The sequence below is a fragment of the Mus caroli genome, chromosome 11 (genome assembly GCF_900094665.2).
Source record: "Mus caroli chromosome 11, CAROLI_EIJ_v1.1, whole genome shotgun sequence".
Taxonomy (NCBI): Eukaryota; Metazoa; Chordata; class Mammalia; order Rodentia; family Muridae; genus Mus; species Mus caroli.
In genome coordinates, this window is record NC_034580.1 from 94,828,594 (window position 1) to 94,852,962 (window position 24,369).

Genomic DNA, 24,369 nt, shown 5'->3' on the forward strand with positions numbered 1-24,369 from the left:
AAGGAAGTAAAAGGCTTTAAATCTATCCTGCTGAATTGCATGTCCCTGAGGAGTGCCCAGGCTGTGTTCCCAGCTATTGCTCAGGAGATTGGTCGGGAGGAGCTGTGCAGACCAGCTGGGAAGGACTTGATGAGAAAACTGGAAAAGCACTTGACGGCGGAGAAAGGCCCCATGATGTGAGTGTCTGTCTGTCTGTCTGTCTGCTGCGTGATGCTGGGTGAGAGTCTGTAAGGGGTCACCGAGGGAAAGAACTTTGCTCTGCGACATGGGTACATGTGCTTGAAGAAAAAGATAATACAGTTTCTAATTTATTTAGTGGTGGTGCTAGGACTCAAATCCGGGGCTCTGTGTGTGTTAGATAAGTGCTCTACCACTGAGTCACACCCACAGCCCCTGAACTTTCTGATTATTGACTTTAAATTTTAACTGTTTTGTTGTTGTATTGGGGGTTTTATTGTTTCGTTTGGGATGCTTTTGTTTTGTTTTTTTGAAATGGGGCGCTTTTTTTGCGCATTCTTGGATGTCCTGGAACTAGTGTAGACCAGGCTGGTCTTAAACTCACAGAGATGGGCCTCCATTATGCATCATCACTGCCAGGCCTAGTTTAAAATGTAACTGTTTTTTAAGCTAGTTCCTTGAAAACAATCGGATGATGTTAGTGATGGGGGCTGTCGCTCTACCAACCTAAGGCAAGCAACCCAAGGGGTAGATCAGATCCAATCTGGGAAGGTTGAGAATGTGACTACTGGTACTAATTCCTTCTCTTTTTACATAGCGTGTTGGTGTTGGACGAGATGGATCAGCTGGACAGCAAAGGGCAGGATGTATTATACACACTGTTTGAGTGGCCGTGGCTAAGCAACTCCCGCTTGGTGCTCATTGGTTAGTGCTCAGTTACCAGTGTGAAGCTTTGTTAGGTGTTTAGAAGCTGTGCGTGTGAAGTATGTTGGTGCACACACATGTGTGGAGACCAGAGGTTGACATCACAGGTCTTCATTTTTTATTTACTAAGGCAGAGTCTTTTGCTGGACCTGGAACTCACTGGCCAGCTTGTCCTGGGCATCTCAGCTCTGCCTTCTGAGGTCTGAAGCCTGCTCCTCATAGCCAGTGCCTTCATAGCTAGTGCTTAGTCCATTGTAAAGCTGTGAGCTTTCCCTGTGCACATTAGTGACCTCTGTTGTTTGTTCATTTATGTGCATGGGTGTTTTGCTTGCATGCAGCTCTGCACTGCTTGCATCCCTGGTACCCATGGAGGATCGTAAGCCAGCTCTCTGTCTTAGCAAAATAAGAAAATTACTGCCGGGCGGTGGTGGAACACGCCTTTAATCCCAGCACTTGAGAGGCAGAGGCAGGTGGATTTCTGAGTTCCAGGCCAGCCTGATCTACAAAGTGAGTTTCAGGACAGCCAGGGCGACACAGAAAAACCCTGTCTCAAAAACAAAAAAGAAAAAGAAAATTACTATGGTAGTAAGTTAACATAACATGACATTGATTTTTTTGTTACGTCGGAATAAAAATGGCAAAGAGGCCAGACGCCACAGTGTATTCCTATGGTCACAGCTGTTTTGGAGGAAGAAGCAGGAAGATCATGATTTGGGGTGTCATAGCAAGCAAAAGTATTAGTATTAGTGTAGTATTACTGCTTCTACGACTACTAAAAAATAGGGGTTGCTGTTGGAGAGATGGCTCATTGGGCAAGGTGCTTGCTGCTGCATAATCATGAGAGATCCTGTCTCAAAAACTAAGGTGCAGAACCCTAAAGGAGAATGTCTCACACCAACTTGGGCCTCACCTCCACTCACCCAGAAGTGCATATACACATGAGTGTTTACATACACCGCACATAATCATGCAAAGTAACATAGGCAGTGAGGGGTGTGAGTTGCTGATAGAGCATGAGCTTAGTGGGCACGAAGCCATGGCTTCAGTGCTTGTCATGTATGTACTGGGAAGAAAAGAACCGAATGCCTCATTTTGAAACAATAGGTTTGCTTTTTTGGTCTGTCTTGGTTTTCAAGTCAGGGTTTCTCTGCATTGCCCTGGCTATCCTAGAACTAGCTCCGTAGACCAGGCTGGCCTTGAACTCAGATCCACCTGCATCCAGAGAGCTGTGATGAAACAGGGTCCGGAGGGCAGGGGTGGGAGGGTCACCACCACGCCTGGCTCAGTAGATTTATTTTTGAGGCAGGGTCTCACTGCAGCCCTGGCTAGCCTGGAATTCAACAGAAATCTCTTTTCTTACCCCCTTCTTCCTGGAGACAAGGTCCCTTGTCCAGGGTAGCCTCACACCTGTGAGCCTCCTGTGTCAGTCTCCCCAGTGCTGGGACTATGAGCGTGTTTCACAATACCCGTCTAAGCACTCCATCTTACCTAGTAGGTCCATCTCAGCTTGCAGCATGGGGTATGGGGCAAGTGGAAGCAACAGTTGAAATGCTGGGTTAAGCCTGGGAATCTTAGGGGGCTTAATTTCCTTTTCGGATGGTTTTATTGCTGGTGGTCATTGTTATTTATCTATCTTCTCAGGGATTGCTAATACCCTAGATCTCACGGACAGAATCCTGCCTAGACTTGAAGCTCGCGAAAACTGTAAGCCGCAGTTATTGAACTTCCCACCTTATACCAGGAATCAGATAGCTGCCATCTTGCAGGATAGACTTAATCAGGTGAGTGCCGGCTGCTGTGCCAAAATCTGTGGCAGGGATAATCCCCGTGATGGAGAACTAACCATAGGTTTAAAATATTTCCGTGGGATTGCTTTATTAATGGTGTGGCCAGCTCCTGTGGACCATAATGAGTGGGAACATTTTATGTGAATTTCTGCACGTGGTAGCATGTATTGGCTGCTTCGCTGGGGAAATAAGAGTGGGAATTAGAGGATTCAAAAGCTTCCTTAATGGCTTTTTAAAAGTGGGGCCCGGGCCAGTGTGGCTCCGAAGGTAAAGACACCGGTCAGTCGGTCCCCAGCTCTGATGACCTGAGTTCAGCCCCGGAGGCCCACATGGTGGGAGGAGCCTGGGAGTTGTCCTCTGACCTCCACAGCTGCAGCCCACATGTTCTGCCCCACTCCCACTCCAAACAGAAATAAACAAATGTGATAAATTTTGAAAAGTAGGGCCTATGAGCTGCGCCTGGTTGTGTCTACTTGAGAAACAGAAACAGGCAGATGACTGAGTTGGAGGCCAGAGAATGCTTAAATACGTGCAATGTGTCCCCTAGAACTAAAAAGGAGGCCAGTTAGATTTAGACCTTTGCGGGCTGGTGAGATGGCTCAGCGGTTAAGAGCGCCGACTGCTCTTCCAAAGGTCCTGAGTTCAAATCCCAGCAACCACATAGTGGCTCACAACCATCCGTAATGAGATCTGGCACCCTCTTCTGGAGTGTCTGAAGCTACAGTGTACTTACATATAATAAATAAATAAATCTTTAAAAAAAAAAAAAAGAGATTTAGACCTTTGCAATACTGAGCCTTAAACTTGGAGCTGTGAGCTTACATTCCCACTCCCAAAATGACATAGTCCATGAAAATACTTATATGTGATTAGAATCTAATTTGCTAAGAGAAACTTTTTTTTGTTGGTTTGTTTTTCGAGACAGGGTTTCTCTGTATAGCCCTGGCTGTCCTGGAACTCACTCTGTAGACCAGGCTGGCCTCGAACTCAGACATCCGCCTGCCTCTGCCTCCAAGTGCTGGGATTAAAAGCGTGCGCCACCACTGCCCAGCAAAACTTTTTATTCTATTTATTACCAGTACTCAGGCTAATAGTAAGTGTTGTATGCTGAGCTCTGTTTATTTTGCATTTCTATTTACTATATATTTGAGTCAGTCTCACTGTGTTAACTTGACTTTAGATCCTCCTGCTGTAGTCTCCTGGTAGTTAGGATTTCGGGCCAGTGTTGACTAAGCCTGACTCAAATGTCTTCTGGGTCTTGTCTGAAGGTGTCAAAAGACCAGGTTCTGGACAGTGCTGCGATCCAGTTCTGTGCCCGCAAAGTGTCTGCTGTTTCAGGAGACATCCGTAAAGCACTGGATGTTTGCAGGTGAGTTACAGCACTGTTGCCTGTTTTTATTAAAAGAGGAAACATTGTCGGTGACCTGGTGTCGCTCAGACGAATGTGACTTAAGAAGCTCCACACTGCCTCTTTCCATGCTCAGAAAAGAGGACTTGTTTCTCAGTGGGGAGCGCTGGGTCTCCACCGTGTTAATGTCTGAGACATTATCAGTCCATTACCTACGGAGGGAGAAATAAATGAGATGTTGCCGGCACTCCCCGTGGTGATTATAGATTGGTTAATTACATTTGTATTAAAAAAAGACTCCAGTTTGCTTTTCCATTCGCTGGTCTCAAGCAGGTTTATTTATGGACCTGAACCATCTTTGCCTTCAGACTTTCTTTTTCCTTTGGTTTTGTGGGCACCCCTTCCTCCTTCCAGTTGGTGGTCCCGCAAGTCCTACCCTAGACCTCTTTCTCTCTTCTGTCCCCCAGCCCCTCCTGCTGGGGAAAGCCTCTGTGCTGACTGATGAAAGTTTTTCCTCCCAGTAGGGGCACTGGGTCCATTAAAATGATCCTTGCTGTGCTGGCCCGCTGGTCCCACTTCCCCCTATTGCCTTACAGAAGATCCAGGTCTGCCCATGGCCTCCTGTGGGCAAAGCACTTTAGAAAGAACAGTGGGAGAGGAAGCTCTCCCTGTTGCTAGATGGCATGATCTAGACAGAAAGTTCGCCCTAGTCAGCAAACTCCGACAGCTATGAGTAATGGCCATGCAGGCCAGCAAGATTAGCCAACATGTGTCCTATATCTGAGAACTCCTCTTTGAGGTCTGCTGTGTGGGAATGCTGTCCAGCCTCCACACTGCCTAGCCCGTCTACCGGCGCATTTGAACTCAGGACCTTCGGAAGAGCAGTCAGTGCTCTTAACCACTGAGCCATCTCTCCAACCCACCTCTTAAGATTTATTTACTGTTGTTTTGTTTTGTTTTAGCTGTGTGTATGTATACTGTGTGTGACTGTGTCTGTATGTTATGTTTGTGCGGTACTTGTGACGGCCAGAAGAGGGCATCAAATCCCCTGGAACTGGAGTTACAGGTGGTTGAGAGCTTGCCTTTTGTGGCACCAAATTTGTAAGGGACCTTAATTTTTTTTTCTTTTTATTTATATGAGTACACTGTAGCTGTTTCCAGACACACCAGAGGAGGGCATTGGATCCCATTACAGATGGGTGTGAGCCACCATGCGGTTACTGGGAATTGAACTCTGGACCTTTGGAAGAGCAGTCAGTGCTCTTAACCACTGAGCCATCTCTCCAGCCCAAACTCAATTTTTTTTTCTTTAATGTATTTTTAGTAATGTTCCTGCTTTGGGGTATGGTGGCTTGGTGTGGTATTTGGTTTGGGCCATACTAAATTAATTTTAGAAAAAAAAAATTTTTTTTTTCTAGGCGAGCTATTGAAATTGTGGAGTCGGATGTCAAGAGTCAGACAGTCCTCAAACCACTCTCCGAAGGTGAGTAGCTTACCCTCTTCCTGTCGGCCTTTCTAAACGGAGACCTTGAAAATTGACTTGATGAGGAGAGGGAAAGATAGGCAGACACAGTTAAATCTCCCTTCACACAGCAGGTACAAGAGGGAGCAGGGTGTGCTAGATGTAGGTCATTTCAGTCTTGCCTGTCAGTGTCAGTCTGTGTGTCCCCAGGGGTGTTCATAAATGCAGGGGCTCGAGGAGTAAGGTTTCTTCCAAGACTCTGGGAACGAAAAGGAGGTTGCAAGGTTGAGCTCCCTTCTCTCTGGGCGTGTTGGGTGCACTTTAGGTCCATCTGTAGGAGAAGGTAATGCCTAGTACGTAGAAGGGAGAAAGGAAAAAAGATGCTATGAGCAAGCATCAGATCAGGAGTTCGTCTCGGGGCAGTCTGCAAGGCAGAGCACAAAGACCCCGTGGCTGTCAACAGACAACGCTGCTCTCCCTTTGCTTCACTGGCAGATGTCACCTGTCTGTGACCTGTATACTTACCAGTGTTCCGTGTCCAGTGTTAATCTTTATAGAGACAAGGGGAGCTGATCTGACTTGTTCCTTCCTTCTAGTTGGGAGTTCAGGATAGAAACTTCCTCTTTTTCATCCGAATTTACTACAAGAAACAGTTTAAAGGGTTTCAAAAAGTAACCGGCATTAGTGCTGGGACAGTGAGTGGGCAGTGCAGCCTGATCTGTAGACTGAGACTGCTCTCTGGCTCCTTAGGTTATCCCGTCCTTACAGGCTCCCGTCCCTTAGCAACAACACACAGGCTTGTCAGCGGCCCTGGGATCAGCACTGGCACACGCTGCTGAAAGAGCTCCCAGGTCTAGATTACAGGAGTAACCTGATCCCCTCTTTTGACTTCTGATACGTGTATAGGGCTGGTTTCAGTGGCCTTGCTGTATAGTAAGCTATACAGACGGTGACTTCAACTAAATACAAGGAATGTTCTAATGCACAGAAATAAAGGTTCCCCAGCACTGAAGATAGATAGGCAACAAAAAGTTGGCGAGACGTCCAGGATGGTGGGCCATACCTGTGATCCCAGCACTCAGCATGGTCACTACAAGTTCAGGGCCAGCGCAGGTAACTCTTAAACCATGCAACAGGAAAATGGGATAGGTGTCGTGCTGGGATTGCTTTAGAGGGGGCTTTGCCATTGTGTGGGGAGTAAGAAGAGACTTCCAAGTTCCCTTCATCGTGGGACTTGTGTTCCTCGGTCTGGAAGCTCTGGTTTCTCTATTAGCCTTCTGCAGCTTCCTGCTTGTGGTAAAGCAATCGAAGCAGATTGGTGTGGGGCAAGTGCAGATGGCCTCAGGAAGTAACTGCAGGCATGGGTTGTTAGAGAGCAAACCCTGCCTCTCACAGCAGTACTTCTCCAAACAGTGGGGCCACTGGCCTCTGTGTTCACCGCTGTGCTCGGCTTCCGGCTCTGGGGAGGGTAGGTACTACTACATGCTAGGCTAGCCCATGGCATCTTCTCAAGTGTCTTGCCAAATAGTTTGGACACTGACTGAACCTCAGAGGTCATTTGGGAAAGCCACCTGGGGGCGGGGCCTGAGGTGGGACTGACTTTTCCTGGCCACGCTTATCCGCCCATCTGACTCATATCTAATTAAAATATTAGATAATTTTTCCAACTGTTCCTTTTCCTTTCGTAACGATCAGGCAGTCGTCTTTGCTTCAGAGTCTTAGGCTGTGAAGATTAACCGAGGGGCCTTGCGCAAGGCAAGTGCTATGGCACCCGGCTTCACTCCCCGGCCAACCTCTGAGGCCGTTAGCCAGGCTTGCTGGCATCTGTCTGGGTTCTTGCTTATTCAGGAGGGTAGATTCGTTATCTTCTCAACACGAAACTACATCCTAAAGGACAAGATGACTGGGTCCTTAGTTCCTAGAGAAAAGGCAAGCCTGCTTTCTGGAACTGCCTTTTCCCTCACCTTCCGCCCCAGAAACAGAACCTCTGCTGTGCCGCTACGTGGGCCTAGGGGTTTCCGTTAGCTAAAACCTGCATCATGTGTTTCCACACATACACAGGCGATTGTCTTTGAAATCGAGTAAAGTGCCAGATGGTGGTGGTGCTAGCACTCAGGAGGCAGAAGCAGGCAGCAGAGGACAGATTTTGAGGACAGCTACACAAAGGGAAGGAAAGGAACTGAACTGGACAAAGCTTGCTTACTTTGCAGGTAAATCACCCAGCGAGTCGCCAGTTCCCAAGCGCGTTGGTCTTGCTCACATATCCCAAGTCATTTCGGAAGTTGATGGGAACAGGGTGACTTTGAGCCAAGAAAACACACAGGATTCCCTTCCTCTCCAGCAGAAGATCCTGGTTTGCTCTCTGCTGCTCTTGACCAGGCGGCTGAAAATCAAAGAGGTCACCCTGGGGAAGGTAAGCTTTGGGTCTCAGCAGGTGGGGCAGAGGCTCTGCCAAAGCTACTTTCCAAACGAGTAGGAGGCAGGGGCTTGTGGAGCTTTGGCACATTTGACCCAGAGCTTGGTCTATGTAGGGAATTCTAGGCCAACCAAGGCTACACTGTCGTGAGACATGAGTTAAGTCCAGGCGGTGGTGGCTCACGCCTTTAATAACAAAACTCTGGGAGGCAGAGGCAGGTGGATCTCTGTGAACTCTGGGCCAGTCTAATCCTAGTGAGTTCCAGGATAGCCAGGGCTATACAGAAAGATCCGGTCTCACCACCCTTAGCCCCCTACCCCAACATTTAAAAACGGAGTTAACCATTAACCAGATAGAGCGGTACCATACTTGTAATCCTGGTAGCTAGGAGGCAGAGCCAGGGTGGTTGCCAGCCAGGGCTGTGTAGAACCCGCCTTTGTCTTTGCATCTATGGTCCTTCCCCAAACTTCCTTAAAGCCCCCTTCCTAAGTTCTACCTTAGAGTAAGATGGCTGGGCAGTCAGTAGCTCGTGCAGAAGACCCAGGTTCCATCCCCAACACCCACATGGTAGCTCACAACCATCTGGATCTGTACCTTCAGTTCCAGGGGATCCAACAACCCTTCTGTTCTCCGTGGGCATCTAGGCATGAACATGGTACACATACATAAATACATGGCAGCAGAAAAATAAAATAAATCTGGCTCAGCAGTTAAGAGCACTGACTGCTCTTCTGAAGGTCCTGAGTTCAAATCCCAGCAACCACATGGTGGCTTACAACCACCCGTAATGAGATCTGACGCCCTCTTCTGGTGTGTCTGAAGACAGCTACAGTGTACTCACATATAATAAATAATTTTTTTTCCCGAGACAGGGTTTCTCTGTATAGCCCTGGCTGTCCTGGAACTTACTTTGTAGACCAGGCTAGCCTTGAACTCAAATCCGCCTGCTTCTGCCTCCCGAGTGCTGGGATTAAAGGCGTGTGCCACCACGCCTGGCTTTTTTTTTTTTTTTTTTTTTTTAAATAAGAAGAATCACATAAAGTATTGGGGGTATGGAAGGTCTGTTGCCTATTCTAGGGTTCGGTAAAAGTGGGAGGGGGGATATTCAGATAACAAGACACAGTTTCTGGGCTCCTTTTTGTTTTTCAATCTGTAAGGAAGGTTATGAGATGTGGCTTGTAGGTGACGCTTGTTCTCCCTCATTTCCTCCCAGTTATATGAAGCCTACAGTAGCATCTGTCGCAAACAGCAGGTGACGGCCGTAGACCAGTCTGAGTGTTTGTCCCTTTCAGGGCTCCTGGAGTCCAGGGGCCTTGTGGGATTAAAGAAAAATAAGGAGAGCCGCCTCACCAAGGTACAAGTATTGGCTTTTTGTGTGTGTCCCTGCTTTTAATTGTCCTGTCTTGGCGAGCGTGTCCTCTGCCAAAGTAAAGATTAGAAGTGACTAGTGAACAGTTTGCTTTTCTGCCAGCTAGGGCTTAGGATGTGAGGACGGAGTGATGTGATTCGGGCCATTGAGGCTGGCAGCAGTTAACCTGTCTGAGGAGAATGGAATAGGATAGGGGGGTGTAACAACATGTGCGCCTGAGAGCGCGTGCATGCGTGAGCGCCGATGTTCGTCATCACAGAAAGACCCCTTCTCTTTCCAGGTGTCTCTGAAGATTGAAGAAAAGGAAATAGAGCATGTCCTAAAAGGCAAAGCTTTCACTGGGAACATCCTCGCTGCTGGTCTGCCCTGAATGGCTCTCTTACTCACGGCGCTTGCAGGTGTCCCTCCCGCTGGCATTTGGCAGCCCCCGGAATCTTCATTTTAGTAAGGTCGTTTGGAAACAGTTACGGCCCTTTTTACTCCGCACCAGTAAATTTTAGTGTATGGATTCATGAGTGTTAGCGCTGGCTAATATCTTTGGCTCTTATTGGTTTTACCCATAAAAATGACTGAGTAGCTGGGTGTGGTGACTTTTATGCCTGTGATCCCAGCACTTGGGAAATAGAGTCAAGGGCCATCCTTTGCTACATAGTGAGCTTGAGCTGGCCAGGACTACATGAGACTCTGTAAAAAATAAAACCAGTGGCCCTTTTACTTTTCCCCTTTCACATTCCTAAACACAGTACCTATGAGTATATACAGACTTGTGTTGAAGAGTGTGTATATGTATTACCTCTGTCTACAAAGGATATATTTTGTAAAGAACTTTGAAGTTTNGAAGGATGAAATGGAATGATCCAGGAAAATTTACAAGCCTACGTGGGAAGGGCATTATATTATGTTCAGAGGATGCCTCATTCGTGTGACAGGTGTTGCTGCTGCACTGGACTTTTTAAGGACTGATGAAGAGTCTCCCTTGCTCCCCACCAGGATGGGGGTGATGAGGAGAATAACTACAGATTGTGAATATATTTATTTTCAAGTTTCATTTGTCTGGGCTGCATTTGTTGTCTCTGGGTTTTCGGGCACATGGGTGTTCATATCAGAGTCAAGCAGCAGGAGTCACTGTTTGCCTTCTAAGGTGTGGACCGCTGGGACTGAACTCGCGCCATCAAACTTGGCTGGCAGCAAGCGCCTACCCTTCAAGCCATTTTATGAGTTTGTGTTCGTCTTTTTGAGCAGCCACACTCCATGGTAGCTTAGGTTTTCAGAGGTTAATAAGAAAATACCTTCTCATCAGGCCTTGGTGGTACACACCCTTAAATCCCAGCCCGCAGGTGATAGATAGAGGCAGGCGGGTCTCTGTGTTTCAGACGTGTTCCAGGACAGCCTGGTCTACAGAGACTCCAGAAACAACAACAACAACAAATTAAAAATAACTAACCAGTGGAAATACTTTCTCACACTTTGCCTCAGGGTTAGCTTCCCTCAGGTAGAGCCATGGTTTCAATAGGACGCAATTCTGGATGAATTCTCATCTGAGCCCCTCTTTCTAGGCTCCCTAGATAAGTTCATCTTCCTGTGGCGTTAAGTGGCAGTTTGTGACAGGGACACCAGAGGGCACCATTACAACACCGCTTTGAGAGTGTGGCCCGGGCAAGGGTGGTTTTGAGGGAGGGGCAGGAAGGTACCTGAGTCCGACTTGTTTGGGGGGTTGCTGTTCCATTCGTACCTGGCTAAGTGCTTGGGAGCAAAGCATGCCTGGGATGAACGGTCTGAGTCTTCGCTTCTCTCCAGGCCGGCTGCTGCCCCGTTGCCTGATCCAGCCCGGAGCTTGGGAATTTGATATGGGTACAGGAGATCTGTTGGCCACTGTTTGATTCAGCCTGTACACTGTATCCTTGTAAAGTGATCTGAACCACAGCAGGTGGGGTGGGATGGGATGGGATAGGAGGGCTCCATGCCCTCTGAAATACACACTGCCCACTGCAGAAGACTGTAGAGAGGAGTTTGGATGTCAAGGACTCACTCCTAGAATACACATTCCCTCTGGGGCCGTGCACAAGACCATACTCTTCCCAAGGAGTTTGGAGAGAGTCTGGAACTGTAAGGGTTAACGAGCATAATTGTAAAGATTGTCCGAAGACTGATGGGAAGCAGAGACCGAATGGGATTGAGAACAGATGTGAGGCTTGATTTAAATTACATTTTATTGGATGCTGCAGCCTTAAGAGACGTGACTGCTTTACAGTTTGTTTCCACACTGTGGGCAGCTGCTGTCTGTTCTGTGTCCATAGTAGGATCCTGCCCAAAAAGGAGCGGCCTCCCGCCTCCAATGTAGTTGAGGCTTGGCGCCTTCCTCTTAACTGCAGGGCTTGAGTCAGGAACATGGTTTGACTCTCAGTGGGACTGGGCTGTATCCTCCCTGGCTTCTAGCCAAGATTGCATTTACAGATTCAAAGGGGCCAAGTTCCTTCCCTTCTCTACGTCTTCTCCCCAATTGGAAATAGGGCTTTTTGTGGACTGTTTTGTTAAGTTTCCTTCGGCACACACACCACACACACTGTCGATTTCTAGGTCATTGCTGCTCTTAAGGCTTCAGCAATTGGAACAGGGTTGGTTCTGTCAATGATGCGTGAAGCAGACTTAGAGTCCCTGCTTGGCTTCCACTGCCCTTGTGGGAGCAGAGGCTGATGGATGTTTGTCAGCAAAGTCTTAAGTGTAATTCAGACGCCGAGGCGGAAAGGAAGAGAGAGTCCTTTCCTTGCTGGTTTTTCTCACCGAAGCTGGAAGCTATGGGAAGGTGGTGGGAGTTTAAGTGGAAAGGGATGGGCCTGTGGTTACTAGCTTTTGCCAGGATCTTAGGCCACATGGCGTAGTGGCAAAGATGGTGACCTACATTTTCTCCTTTTGAAGACACTGGGGTGTGTATATCCTGGTTTGTCATTATTATTGTTATTATTATTGTTGTTGTTGTTATTTTAAGAACCAGATTAAGTTTCCATAGTGTCGGGTATCGCTATGGAAAGAACATAGACTCAATAAAATTGGTATGAATTTCAACCCCAAGATGCCTCTGCCATTTCTGGCTCAATGAAGACTTGCCTGTGGCTAGCTAATTCCAAGAGTGTGTGAGGTCCAGCCTCGCTACCCAAAAATCAGAAAACTTGGCAGAGCCCTTTTCCTTCCCTCCCTTCCCATTGCTCCTTGCCCCACCCCCACCCCAGCACAGGAACATCACCACTGAACCACATTCCCAGTCCTCCCTGCCTGTACGGACTTTCTCAAGATACACAACAAACTAGACCTGGTGGTACAGGCCTGCAGTCCCGGTTACACAGGATAAGTTCAAGGCCAACCTGGACAATTTAATAAAGGAGTTCTCGGGCTTGCCTGATAGGCACAGGGCCCTGGGTTCAGTCCTCAGTGCTGGGGCTGGAAAGGAAAGACACCACCAAAACCCAAACAGACAAACCTTGACAGTTCAGTTGGCAAAGTGCTTACTGTGCAAACATGAAGCCCCAAATTCAATCTCCAGACCACTCTGCCACACATTCACACACAAGGACTTCAATTCTAGCACTGAGGAGGCTGAGCCAGGAAGATCCTTAGGGCTTGTTGGCTGGACGGCCTCTGCTTGGTCAGTAAAGGTGAGAGACACCCCTGTTTTGTTTTGTTTTGTTTTGTTTTTTTTGATTTTTCGAGACAGGGTTTCTCTGTATAGTCGTGGCTGTCCTGGAACTCACTCTGTAGCCCAGGCTGGCCTCGAACTCAGAAATCCGCCTACTTCTGCCTCCCGAGTGCTGGCATTAAAGGCGTGCGCCACCACGCCAAAGACACCTACAATTGACCTTTAACCTTCACAAACACAAAAATATCTGGGACTGGGGGCAAAGTGGTTTTATTTATGGTATAAGAGACCGGTTTAGTTGGTTTCCTACAGCTTAGGAGAAGCCCTCTGCAGACTTTATTTACATTTGTATCGGTCTCCAGCGCTTACTCTGGTTGCTATTCATTAACTGCTATTCAGTGAATGAAACCAGGAAGGTACTGCTTCCCCCTCAACCCCCATCTAGAAAACAGTCCTCAGCTGGAGGTAAACTGTGGGGCGCAGACACACTCAGGTGGGCTGGGACCCTGCAAAATGCCGCCTTCTGGCAGTCCCAGGGCCTTGCAGCCCGTCCCTTGGACATCCTACTGATTTGCTTCAGGCAACCTCTGTTGCTCCAGGGAGGTTTTGGCTGTGGGTTGGAGACTTGCCTACAGGCTAGGAAGAAGTAGGTCTGTCAAGAAGTTAACTCAGGTCCCCAGAGATTGCCCAGAAAGCTGTGGCTGGGCACTGGGGACTTGGGGAGGAAGCCACCTTTGATGTCCTACTTTTTAGCTTTGTGTGTGTGTGTGGGGGGGGGGGGGATTATCTCTGTTTCCTCCTGATGTCTTCTCCACCAAAGAGAAAGGTGGCTGAGGCCTAAGTGTGTGTCCTGGTCTCATGGTCCAATTCCACCAGTCCAGAGGCTACCAGTAGAAGCTAATTGGGTGCAAGGGGCTGGCTGAAGACTGCAGGCTGGCAAAAGGAGAGTCGGCTCCCCGGGTTTTCTTCGTCTTCTTTTTTTTTAATTTCTAATTGAGTTCTGAATCAGCCTCACTCGCTTTGATCCCTCCTCTGTTTCCCACACTGCCTGAAAGAGCTAGATCAGCACTTTGTAACAAGGGTGCGCCTGCTCCCCACAGCCCCCCCTCCCCTGACGCTCTCTGCCGCCGCCATCCACTGCTTGTCTCCTTCAGTTAAGATAATGAAGATGCTGAGAGATAAAATGTGTATTTAATAAGGGTGGGGGCAGGGAGGCGGAAAGGGGCAGCCAGGGCCTTCCCTAGTTTGGGGCCTCGCCAAGACTTGAGCTGAACGCAAAGCTAGAGTCAAACTTGGCCTCGGGGTGTGGGGGTTTCTGGGCCTCAATCCAGCTGACTTCACTGCCTGCTGTTTGCCCTAAATTCCCCCCCCCCTCCACCCTCTCACCCCCACACCCCTTTCCTCTCTGCTTGCTCCCAGTGGGAAAAAGGAGTCTAGTTTGACTTTCTTTTCAGCTGGTAACTTGGCCTTTGCTGCGGTACCCCCCAACCCCAGTATCAGCTGCAAGGTCAGACTAGGGCAGCCCCCTGTAGCCTAGGCCTGTAGAAGCTGTGGGTTCACAGTGGGGGGCGAAAAAGCTGGAGTTAATGAAGGCCAGCTGCCCGGCTAGGTTCTGCCTACAGCTAGCTAGAGGCCAGCATTCAGCAGTGGGAAGGGGGATGGGGACGGGGGACCTCCATCCCTGGGTACAAGGATATCCTGTGGCAGCAGCGGGGCCTGTGCTTCTCCTGGAGCTTGGTTTCATCCTCAGCTGATGAGAGACTAGGTCTGCTTCCCTTTCCCCTGCGCCTCCCCTCCCCGAATAGCACTCAGCCTGTCTTGAGTTGAGCTTTCTAACTGTAGTGGTGGCCCAGCTGAGATCTGAGGAGCTCCGAGCCCTTTGGTAAACACTCATTAACTGCCTGGGAAGAATCTGGAGTCCTGTTTAACAGCTGGGAGAGAACTGAGGCACACTAGGGTGAAAGGCTTGACCTGAGCTCACCCCACAGACTCCACCCTGGGGCTTCCATACTGACTGTCTAGCTCCTTCCAGTTCTTCGTGCAAGACTGTGAGGGCTGGAGGCTCTGCCCTTGCTCGCTCCCCTTCTAAGGAGAGGCCATATTCCTCCCCTCAATCTACCCTGATCTTCTGGCCCTTCACCGCCCCCCACCCCATGACACCCTCCATCCACCCCGCACCCTACCCCGCCTCTGTTGCTGGAAATAGTGCGCCACACTCCTTGCAAGAAGCCCTCAGTCCAGCACTGTGCAGACTTCTCAGCCGCCACCCGGAGGCCCCGTCTGGCCCACCACGCCTCAAGTCTTCTTTCAAGGTGACCAGAAAAAGGACAACCTTTGTGAAAGCTGGTCATCCTACACTACAGAGCCAGTGACCTTGAAGTTGACCTGCTGTGTTTAGAGACACCTCTGCCCCAGAATACTTGGGGAAATGCACTTTAACATATTCCTGTGGTGATAAAGGTTCAAGATCCTGGTGAGGGCTGAGCCAGGGCCCTGCTTGATACCTAGGTTCTGTGTCTTAGGCATTCCCTGCTAATTGCCATCTCTAGTACTGGATGTATCCAAAGCCTGCCTTCTCCCTAGTCCTACCTGTTCAGACTCTTTTTGTTTTGTTTTGGTTTCGTTTTTTGGTTTTTGTTTTTGTTTTTCGAGACAGGGTTTCTCTGGATAGCTCTGGCTGGCCTCAAACTCAGAAATCCACCTGCCTCTGCCTCCCGAGTGCTGGGATTAAAGGCGTGTGCCACCACACCCGGCTTGCTCAGACTCTTTTATACACGAGTCCACACCTCAAGTTCCCCAATATGCCATAGTCTAACATAAGGCCATAGTCTCCAGCTGCCATTGAGAGTCCGTCTGGGCTGGAGAGATGGCTCGGCGGTTAAGAGCACTGGTTGCTCTTCCAGAGGTCCTGAGTTCAAATCCCAGCAATCGCATGGTGGCTCACAACCATCCGTAATGAGATCTGACGTCCTCTTCTGGTGTCTCTGAAGACAGCCTCAGTGTGCTTATATATAGTAAATAAATAAAATCTTAGAGAGAGAGAGACTCCATCCTTGGTCTCTTTCTGAAGACCAAGGGTTTCTCCTGGGAGGACCTCTTAGGCACTGAGAACTTAGAGGTAAAGGATGGGATGAGCAGTGTGAAAAAAGAGGACATTAGTAGGTGTTTGTCTAAACTGAACGTTGCTTTTCCTACATTCTTGTAGCTGATAGCCAGGTAGCCCAGTGGAAGTGTTAGTGAGTAAGGTGTTAGCTTTGTCCCCATGACTCAAGGCCAAATCCATAGGCTCAGAAAAAGCAGAAAGAAAACGTCTATTTGTCCTGGGGCGTTGTGTGTTGATCTGATACTGCCCCTGGCCCCTGCCCTTGTACCCGACCCTCTAGTTTTCTAATAGCGGATTGGTTTTCCTCCTTCAGTCCTCAGCGCCGCACCCGCTAGCCAAGTGGGGGCTGGTAGTAAGAGGGCAGGGTGAGCCTACAACCTGAACAGTGGGCTTTAGGACCCAACGGGAACCGTGCCTCTTGCAGCAGCCTAACCCAGAAGCAGGGGGGAATCCTGAATCGAGCTGAGAGGGCTTCCCCGGTTCTCCTGGGAACCCCATCGCCCCCCTGCCGGCACACACCTGAGCAGGTAAGATCATGCACGCCCCCTCCCAATTCTCCCTTGGTCTCCTTTCGCTGGGGCCTCTCGGCTTCAGATCCGGCCGCTTCCTTCTTCGGCAGTTCAGGCTTTCCCCATCTCTCCAACACCCCCCCCCACCCCCATTGCTCACAGTAGTCTAGGGAGGTGGGAGCCTGGGAACCCTGGGGCGTTGGAAACCTCGGAGCCCTAGACCCCCGGAGCGCCCCTCGTGCTATTCGCCCCCTCCCAGGCAGTCTGCATTCTCTCGCTAAGAATGGAAAGTGGGGGAGGTCTGCCCAGGCCCCACGCCCTTGCACCCTCTTTTGCAGTATTGCCCTAGCCCTCCACCTCCACCTCACCTAGACAGAAGGTAACCTGACTGAAAAAGTGGTGAGGGGCGTGGAGGGGACCGTGCTCCCCCTGAGGGCTTTCTCCCTTGCTTCCTCGTGGCTTCCCAGCCTGGAGCTCAGGACTTTGCCTCCACTCCCTATATAGGGAGCCCAGGTCTCCTTCCAGGTGCAGGACACACTTGGGTGCCCAAGGGCTTTGCAGAAAGGTGGTGGAGGTTCCGGTGTTTGCTGACCTTGTTCTCTAGGGAAAGTCCTTTCAGCTCAGAACTCTCATCCCTGCCAACACCTCGGCGTTTAGTGCAGGAGCCCCCTCCGTTGAGTGCCCGTGTAGAGACCATGTGGTCGGAAGACCTATACATTTTGGATGGAGGTTACTGTGTGTATCCAAGGGGAGAGATTCCCAGGGAGGCCCATGCCAGATCAGGCTCAGTCCAGATGGCTGGGGAAGGGGGTGTGGACCAGATCTGGAAGGCTGATCGGCTATGCCAGCTCCCTGCACTCCATGGCTTTTAGAGCCTTGGGCTCCTGGTGTTACTCTGGAGCTGAGAGGGCCCCAGGCTTGAGCTCTCCTTCGGGCTCCCTGGGAGGGAACTGGATGGCACCTTCTGTTTACAGTTGGTTGCTTTCCTCTCCCTTGGTGGGCTGATAGGCTCTGTTTGCTGGAGATCAGGGTTTGGTGGGTTCCTATGAAGGGCTGGTGGCTTGTCTGAGTAACTAGTAGCCTTGTGTGTATCTTGCCCCTGGGGGTAGCTGAACAGGAAGGAGATAGAGGAGCTCTTAACCCATCGTAGTTGAGCTCTGGGGACATTGTGAGGGTGGGTGACATGTACCTATTTGGGAACTAGCTGAGTGTGTACTCTATCCTCCCTCGTGTTTCTCAGGGTTCCCCTGATGGTTGGCTTTGGAGGAATGGGTCAGTCATGGAATGGATTCTAGACTTAGTTTTGCTCTCAATACAGAAAGAGTGGGTTGCTGGGTATGAGCAACAGACTCCAAGTCAAAAGGCCTGACTCTGAGAGACTTAACCGGTTATATGCATTTATAGCCTGCGTCTCTTCAGCTGAGCTGCAGTTTCTTCCTTTGTAAAACTGCTAAGGACAGCTGCCTGGGCTTACCTGACCTTGACCCTGCCAGAAGAGGCCCCAGGAGATAATGTGGAAACTCCAGTTATGACCTCTGAGTTCTAGGATGGGAACCCTCCTCAAATCTGGGTCAGTTTCTTTGCCTTCCATCTCCTTCCACCACCACCCAGGGGACAGAGGAGCCTTGCCTAAGGACACAGAACTTCCTGAGAACAGCAGCTTTGCCTGCCACCGAGATGCTTGGCACACAGCCCCAATCTGGGCACCAGATTCCCCTTCTCCTCAGAGGCCACACAGCTTAGTTCAGGAGCCTCCTCTCCACCTTCCTTTCGCCGTCCCCGTCTGCGTCCTTGCCTGTCTCTTCCCTGCCCAGTGGCCTCCTTGTCCGGCTCACTGGGCAGGAGCCCTAATCGGATTGGACAGCTGAGATATGTGTGGTGGCTGAAAGCAGGCGGGAGAGAGGCCAGTGGGGAGGATGGTGTGAGAGCTGCCCCTGACGCTGCCCTGCCTCCCACGAGCACCACCTTGGGCTTGCTCAATCCTGGCTTCATCCCAAGAAAGGGGAATGAGAGGAAGCCCAGGGATGAACCGCTAGGGACTAGGGACAAGAGGTTGGGGTGGCTCCTCATGCCTGAGGCCCTGATTGATACTTGGCCTTAAAATGCAGGCACCTTACTACGCTGATAAGGAGAGGGGAGACTTAGGGGAGAGCCATTCTGTCTCCCCATCCCCATGCCTTCACCTTCTTGCTCTTCCTTCCTGTTCTGAGTAGTATTCCTTGCTTCAATTCAACCCTGTGGGGAGCTGCAGGGGCACTCTGTGTGTGTGTGTGTGTGTGTGTGTGTGTGTGTGTGTGTGTGTGTGTGTGAGTCTGCGTCTGTGTCTGTGTCTGTGTCTGCCTGTCTGTCTGTATTCCTATCAAGCCTGTTTCCTTTCCTCCCCTGGAAAATATTTTTCTCATTTACTCTCTGGGCTGGAGGCCAGGACGCCTGGGTTTCCCGCCTGCTTCACTGTGCAGGGCTCCCTTCCTGGCCTCCAGAGAGTCTCTGAACTGGTTTCCTGACGCCTGTGTGGAGAAGGCCTTCCCCAAGGGCTGGGAGGTGCCAGGAATCCCAGATGGAATGGGGAGCAGGTACTGTATGTAGGTAGCCTGTGGCACCGTAGAGAGCCAACTTCTCTCACGACTGACCTCTGATTCAGCTTGCCGGCCGTGCCTGCCAGGCTTGCTGAACACAGCCTGGGTCTGCCTCCAGCCTCTGGCTTTCTGGTTGGGCATCCAAGACCTTCTGTTGCTGTTTTGGCTATATAGATCTGAGGGGTACCTACTGAGACCCTTATATCCGAGCCATGTGCATTTTTGGGGAGCACAGGGCTAGCATAATTGGGGGTGGGGTACTAGCTTGTCTCTCCTCCAGTCAGGCTAGGATAAAGGAAATGAACACACACTTTACCAATGCCAATTCCCTATGCCCTCAAAAACCAGTGGGTAGGGCCAAGCCTTCCCTTCTCAGTGCCCACAATGTGGTTGGCATTGATTTGTCAAAAATTGGGAAGGGTTTCTTCTAGACCAATGACCTCCTTTCTTCTCCCGCAGGGCAGGGGCAACTCTGAGATTGTAAGCACTTAGGAGCAGGCCTTCCCCTCTAGGGAAGGGGTGTGGGATGCCCCAGAGATGACCAAGTTGGCACTCGCCCCAGACTGGAGTGCTGGACACCATTCTGAACTGAGAGTCGGTGGGTGAGGGCAGGGCACGGGCCTCCTGGCCCCCCTATTTCCTGCTCCTTGGGCAGCTGTGGGCGAGAAAGGCTGTGGGGACTATTTTTAGTTGGTCTGTCCCCTGGCAGGAGGGACGTGCAGAAAAGCACGGGGCAGGCAGAGGGGCTGGCCAAGGTGAGGGTAAAAAGACAGGCTGAGGAGTGAGGAGAGGCCAGGGGCTGCAGACAGAACAAGGAAGTGTGTTGGCCAGAGGAACAAGCTCCCCGAGAGGGGCCTGACTCAGCTCAGAGCAGCAGAAGAGCTCTGGAGACCCCTTAGGTTTCTCTCTCCGGTTCCCCTTGGATCGGAAAGGGACTTTTGCCACCTAGACAAGCCCTTTTCCCCTCACTGATGGGAACCAGAGAGGGATGTGTTTTACCCTCGGACTCTCAACCATTCACCAGCTTTGCTGGGACTGGAGCCCAGATGGTTTGTACCACTGTCCTCTGGTCTCTACCACACAGTTTATGCTTCCTTCACGGGCTTGCAGCAAGGAGAACCTCAGACCAGGGACGTGAGGGAGGGCTGTTTCCCTCCCTGTTTGTCTGTGCAGGGTCTCTGTAAACTCCAGCTTGGTTTGTTTGGGCGGCCTGTGGCCACTGGTGTGAATGGAGGCGCTGGACAGCTTCCAACACATTCCCAGGCTGGCAAGCTGTGGGGCTCAGAGCCACCTTTTGGAAGGGACATCCCGTCCAGCTGTTTCATTTCAGAGACCTGGAGAGGGCCAGGGATTTTTGTCCACAGTTTCAAGGTGAGTTGAAGACAGATGGGGGACAAGGACACATATCTTTAGACTCCCCAGAACCCATCTTGAGCTCATTCCTGCCATGCCCAGGACCCATGCCATTGTCCCCAGCACAGAAAGGAGCCAGCACAATTAGAAGAGGTCTCAGATTAGGGGGCGGGGTTGTGTGAGTCCTAGGAGCAGGGGATGGTATGGAGAGATAGATTGGTAGAGAATAGCCAAACAGCCATCAGTGGGATTCTAGCCATGCCATCTCCCTGAGGGACTCCATGGTGTATAGGTGTGAAGAAAACCATTCGTGGGATTGTAAGATGAATGGCGACCCCTAGAGTTGTTCTAGAACCTCCCTCTGTGTTGCCAGCTGGAAGGAACTGTTACAGATGGGGACCTTAATCCAACACCTCCTTTCCCAACCCCGCCCCTGTCACTCAGCCCCTCCTGTTTCCTGGCTGGCCACCTCCTCACCAAGCAGCTCTGAGATGACCACAAATTATGGCGCAGGAGCCCCTCCCCCCTGCCCACTCTGTTTCCCTGTCTCTGGGGTCCTGATTTATCACGCCCCCCATCAAGCCTGCGGCACTGTGTAAGAAATCAATAGTGTAAATGGATTGAGGCTGTTCAGTCTGTCAACTCCCTTTGGGCCTCACCAACTCCACTGGGACCCAGTGAGCTCCTCTGTCTGAGCCTTTCAGTCTCTCAACGCAGGCATAGACACACCTAGTGGTTGTAGCCCAAACACTGAGCTGGGGGTGGGGGTGGGGGTGAGGTAGCTGGGTCTGCCTGCATCTCTCTCACCTTCTCTTTCTTACACATAGACTGGGCTGGGCTTCCCATGACAACTACCCTTGAACATTTATTTCCTAGTTTGGGTGGAGTGGGATGGAGGGGCTCAAGGGAGAACAGGCTGCCAGCCAGAGGTAGGGAGGGAGGCAGGTGGGTGAGGGAGATGGGTGAGATGGGGGATTGGGTGACAGCCCACCCCGTTGGCTTTGGTAACTCAATCCCCGGCCCCACCCTCATGATTTCCCTCCTGCTCAACAACTTCAGCAGCTGCTGGCAGGAGTGTGTGTGTGTGTGTGTGTGTTCGAGAGAGAGTGTATGTGTGTGTGTGTGCGCGCGCGCATAGGGTGAGAGGGGCTGTGGGGGCAGGAGCGCTGCCAGGACATGTTTAAAGGAGACTCATTGCCTGGATACAACTTGGGTGGCGGGAGGGGGTGGGGTAAATCGGAGAGTAGGTGGTGAAGTGATGGTGGGGAGTGGGGGCAGGCAGGGGAGAGGTGAGAAGGCTGCAAGGGGGGCATCGCAGCCCAGCCTGAGGGTCTCAATAAACTTCTTGGCACTGGGGCAGAGCTGGTGCCATGGAGCTGGGCAGGAGTGAGAGGACAGAGGCTGGCAGAGCCACAGTTGAAGCCTGAGTGCTGAAGCCTGCCTTCACCAGGGGGCGCATGTAACCAGGGAGGACATTGCCTGTGGCCCCTGTCCCTGATCCAATCCGTAGGTCATGCCTGCTGGGCAGCACAGCCCTGGTAGTGACTAAGTCGCTTCTGTCCTGGGGCTGGCAAAGTACCAGACTCAGCTCTTCTCGGTAGGTGAGTCACTGCCCTGGCATCTTCCCCGGATGCGGCTGAGTCACCCGGCCATGCCCGCCTGGTAGGTGGGCATCATACTAGGGTTAGGGTGGAGGGTTACACGTGTAGCCCCCAGTGTCTTCTCTCATCTCTTTTGTCTCCTAGCCCTACCCATAAACCTGCAGAGCCAGACGAGCACGCTGCTTCCCCCCACATGAGGTAAAGGAAGAGGTAGCAGGCTTGAGAATAGAGTGGGATATGTTTGATTTGGAAGAGGAAATGGGGGGAGTGTGGAGCAGACAGCCGTGAGTTCAAATCCTACATCTGCACCTCTGCGCCACAAACTGTAAGACCATGGCAATAGCCAGGAACTTAACTGTGTAGCAGCCCTGGCTTCCCTGGAGCTCATCATGGCCATCCCCCTGCCGCAGTCTCCCAAGGCCTGGGGACTATAAGCATGAACCACACTATATGAAGTTGGAGTGCTGGAATTAAAGGCGTGCGCCACCACGCCTGGGTCTTTCTTTCTTTCTTTAAAGATTTGTTTATTTTATGTATATGAGTACACTGTAGCTATTGTCAGACATAACAGAAGAGGGCATCGGATCCCATTACAGGTGGTTGTGAGCCACCATGTGGTTGCTGGGAATTGAACTCAAGATCCCTGGAAGAGCAATCAGTGCTCTTAACCACTGAGCCATTTCTCCAGTCTGCCAATTTCTCTTCATTCGAGCCTTAGTTTTCTATCCTATAAACAATGGAAACAGGACCCCTGGTGGACCGAGACTTAAAAGAAGGTAATTGGGAAGTATACCTCTTGGATAAATGAGTTGTGAGGCTGGGGAGGAGGAAGTTGAGGCTGGTTCTAGCAGGTACCTCCCTCTTGCCTCACGCATCTTCAGGTGGTCTGGGAGAGACTGTCTTTCCCCAAGCCTACTTCAAATTCTGCTTAGTTCCTGCATGTGTCTGCTATGCACGTCTTCTCTCTCTCCCTCTGTCCCTCTTGTCTGTAGGCTGTCCTCAAACTCCTAATGCTCATTCCTGCTTCCACTTCTGGAGTGCTGGATATGCTATCCTTTGATCGTTCTGCTTTGAAACAAGGTCTTTCTCTGTAGCCATGACTATATAGTCCAAACTGGCCTTGAACTCTGGCAGTGCTCCTGCTGCAGCCTCCCGGGTGCTGGTGTTAGAGGTTACAGGTGTATGCAGCCACATCTGGCTTGATGCTGGCTTTTTGGTTTTTTGTTTTTGTTTTTTTTTTTGGAGTTCCACAAGCTATAACTCCTTTGAGGACTAGGAGTTGTCACTGGACAGTTATTACCTGTCTGAGGCCCACCCTGGCCTCCTCTAGTCTGATGAGGGACTCTCCTTGTCTTGGGAAACCAGTGCTTCCCCCACTCCCACCCCCACAGCCTGTCTCCTGCGTGCAGGAGTGGAGGACCTAGGATAGCCCTGGGGCTCTTCTCTCCCGTCAGCCTCCTGCTGTAGTCTAAGTACTCTGTTCTCCTGAAACAGGGTGCCTGGCTGAAGGGTGTGAAAACCCCGGGGTTTCTTATTTATTATATGTAAGTACACTGTTGCTGTCTTCAGACACTCCAGAAGAGGGCGACAGATTTCATTACCAATGGTTGTGAGCCACCATGCGGTTGCTGGGAATTGAACTCAGGACCTTCAGAAGAGCAGTCAGTGCTCTTAACCACTGAACCAACTCTCCAGCCCCGAGAACCCCGTTTTTGAGACCAACGCAGCTACTGCTGTGGACTTCTGACTCCTGGCCCCCTGCCCAGGGACCTCTTCTGATCCTGCAGTCATGCTTGGGTAGGGCTGGACTTTGGACCTGTGGTGCCCTGGGCATGAAGGAAGTGTCCCACAGTGTGTAGGCTGTGTGTCCAATCTTGAATGTGTCTGACTCCTCTGGGCAGTAGATGGTGTGTGTGGGTTTTCTCTTTTGTGCCCATATGGACCTCCAGCTGCATCATTTCATATGCAAACTCCACTCCACTCCATGGCCTTATGTGTAGGCACCCTTTGTGTGTGTGTGCCGGGTGTGCATATATGCCTTGGAGGTGTACACAGTCATATTATGAGCATGTGTGGGGGCTGGCCTTTTGTCCCAGGGTGTGTGTTCAAGAAGAGTGTACCCATATGCATCAAGGTAAGGCACACACCTTTAATCCTACCCTGCACCCAGAAGGCAGGGGCAGGCACAGATCTCCTTGAGTTCAAGGACAGCCAGGTCTACTGAGCAAGTTCCAGTACAGCCAGGGCTACACAGAGGTTTCTGAACCCCTGTCGAAGAAGAAGAAAGAAGAAGGAGCCGGGCGTAGTGGCGCACGCCTTTAATCCCAGCACT

At 50.8% G+C, this 24,369-nt stretch overlaps 2 protein-coding genes across 2 annotated transcripts in view; both read left to right on the forward strand.

The window, feature by feature from the left end:
- The window catches only part of Cdc6 (cell division cycle 6), a 13,248-nt gene extending 3,501 nt beyond the window's left edge, over window positions 1-9,747 (forward strand). The window contains exons 5-12 of the mRNA XM_029483558.1: window positions 8-176; window positions 776-882; window positions 2,524-2,663; window positions 3,938-4,038; window positions 5,436-5,500; window positions 7,690-7,892; window positions 9,109-9,249; window positions 9,545-9,747. Coding sequence (XP_029339418.1) covers window positions 8-176; window positions 776-882; window positions 2,524-2,663; window positions 3,938-4,038; window positions 5,436-5,500; window positions 7,690-7,892; window positions 9,109-9,249; window positions 9,545-9,634 — 1,016 coding nt within the window. The 3' untranslated portion in view covers window positions 9,635-9,747. The remainder of the gene's footprint in view (window positions 1-7; window positions 177-775; window positions 883-2,523; window positions 2,664-3,937; window positions 4,039-5,435; window positions 5,501-7,689; window positions 7,893-9,108; window positions 9,250-9,544) is intronic.
- Window positions 9,748-16,418: 6,671 nt separating this feature from the next.
- Rara (retinoic acid receptor alpha) overlaps window positions 16,419-24,369 on the forward strand; it is a 47,221-nt gene continuing 39,270 nt past the window's right edge. The window contains exon 1 of the mRNA XM_029483722.1: window positions 16,419-16,525. The gene's annotated coding sequence lies outside the window, so the exon portion shown is untranslated. The remainder of the gene's footprint in view (window positions 16,526-24,369) is intronic.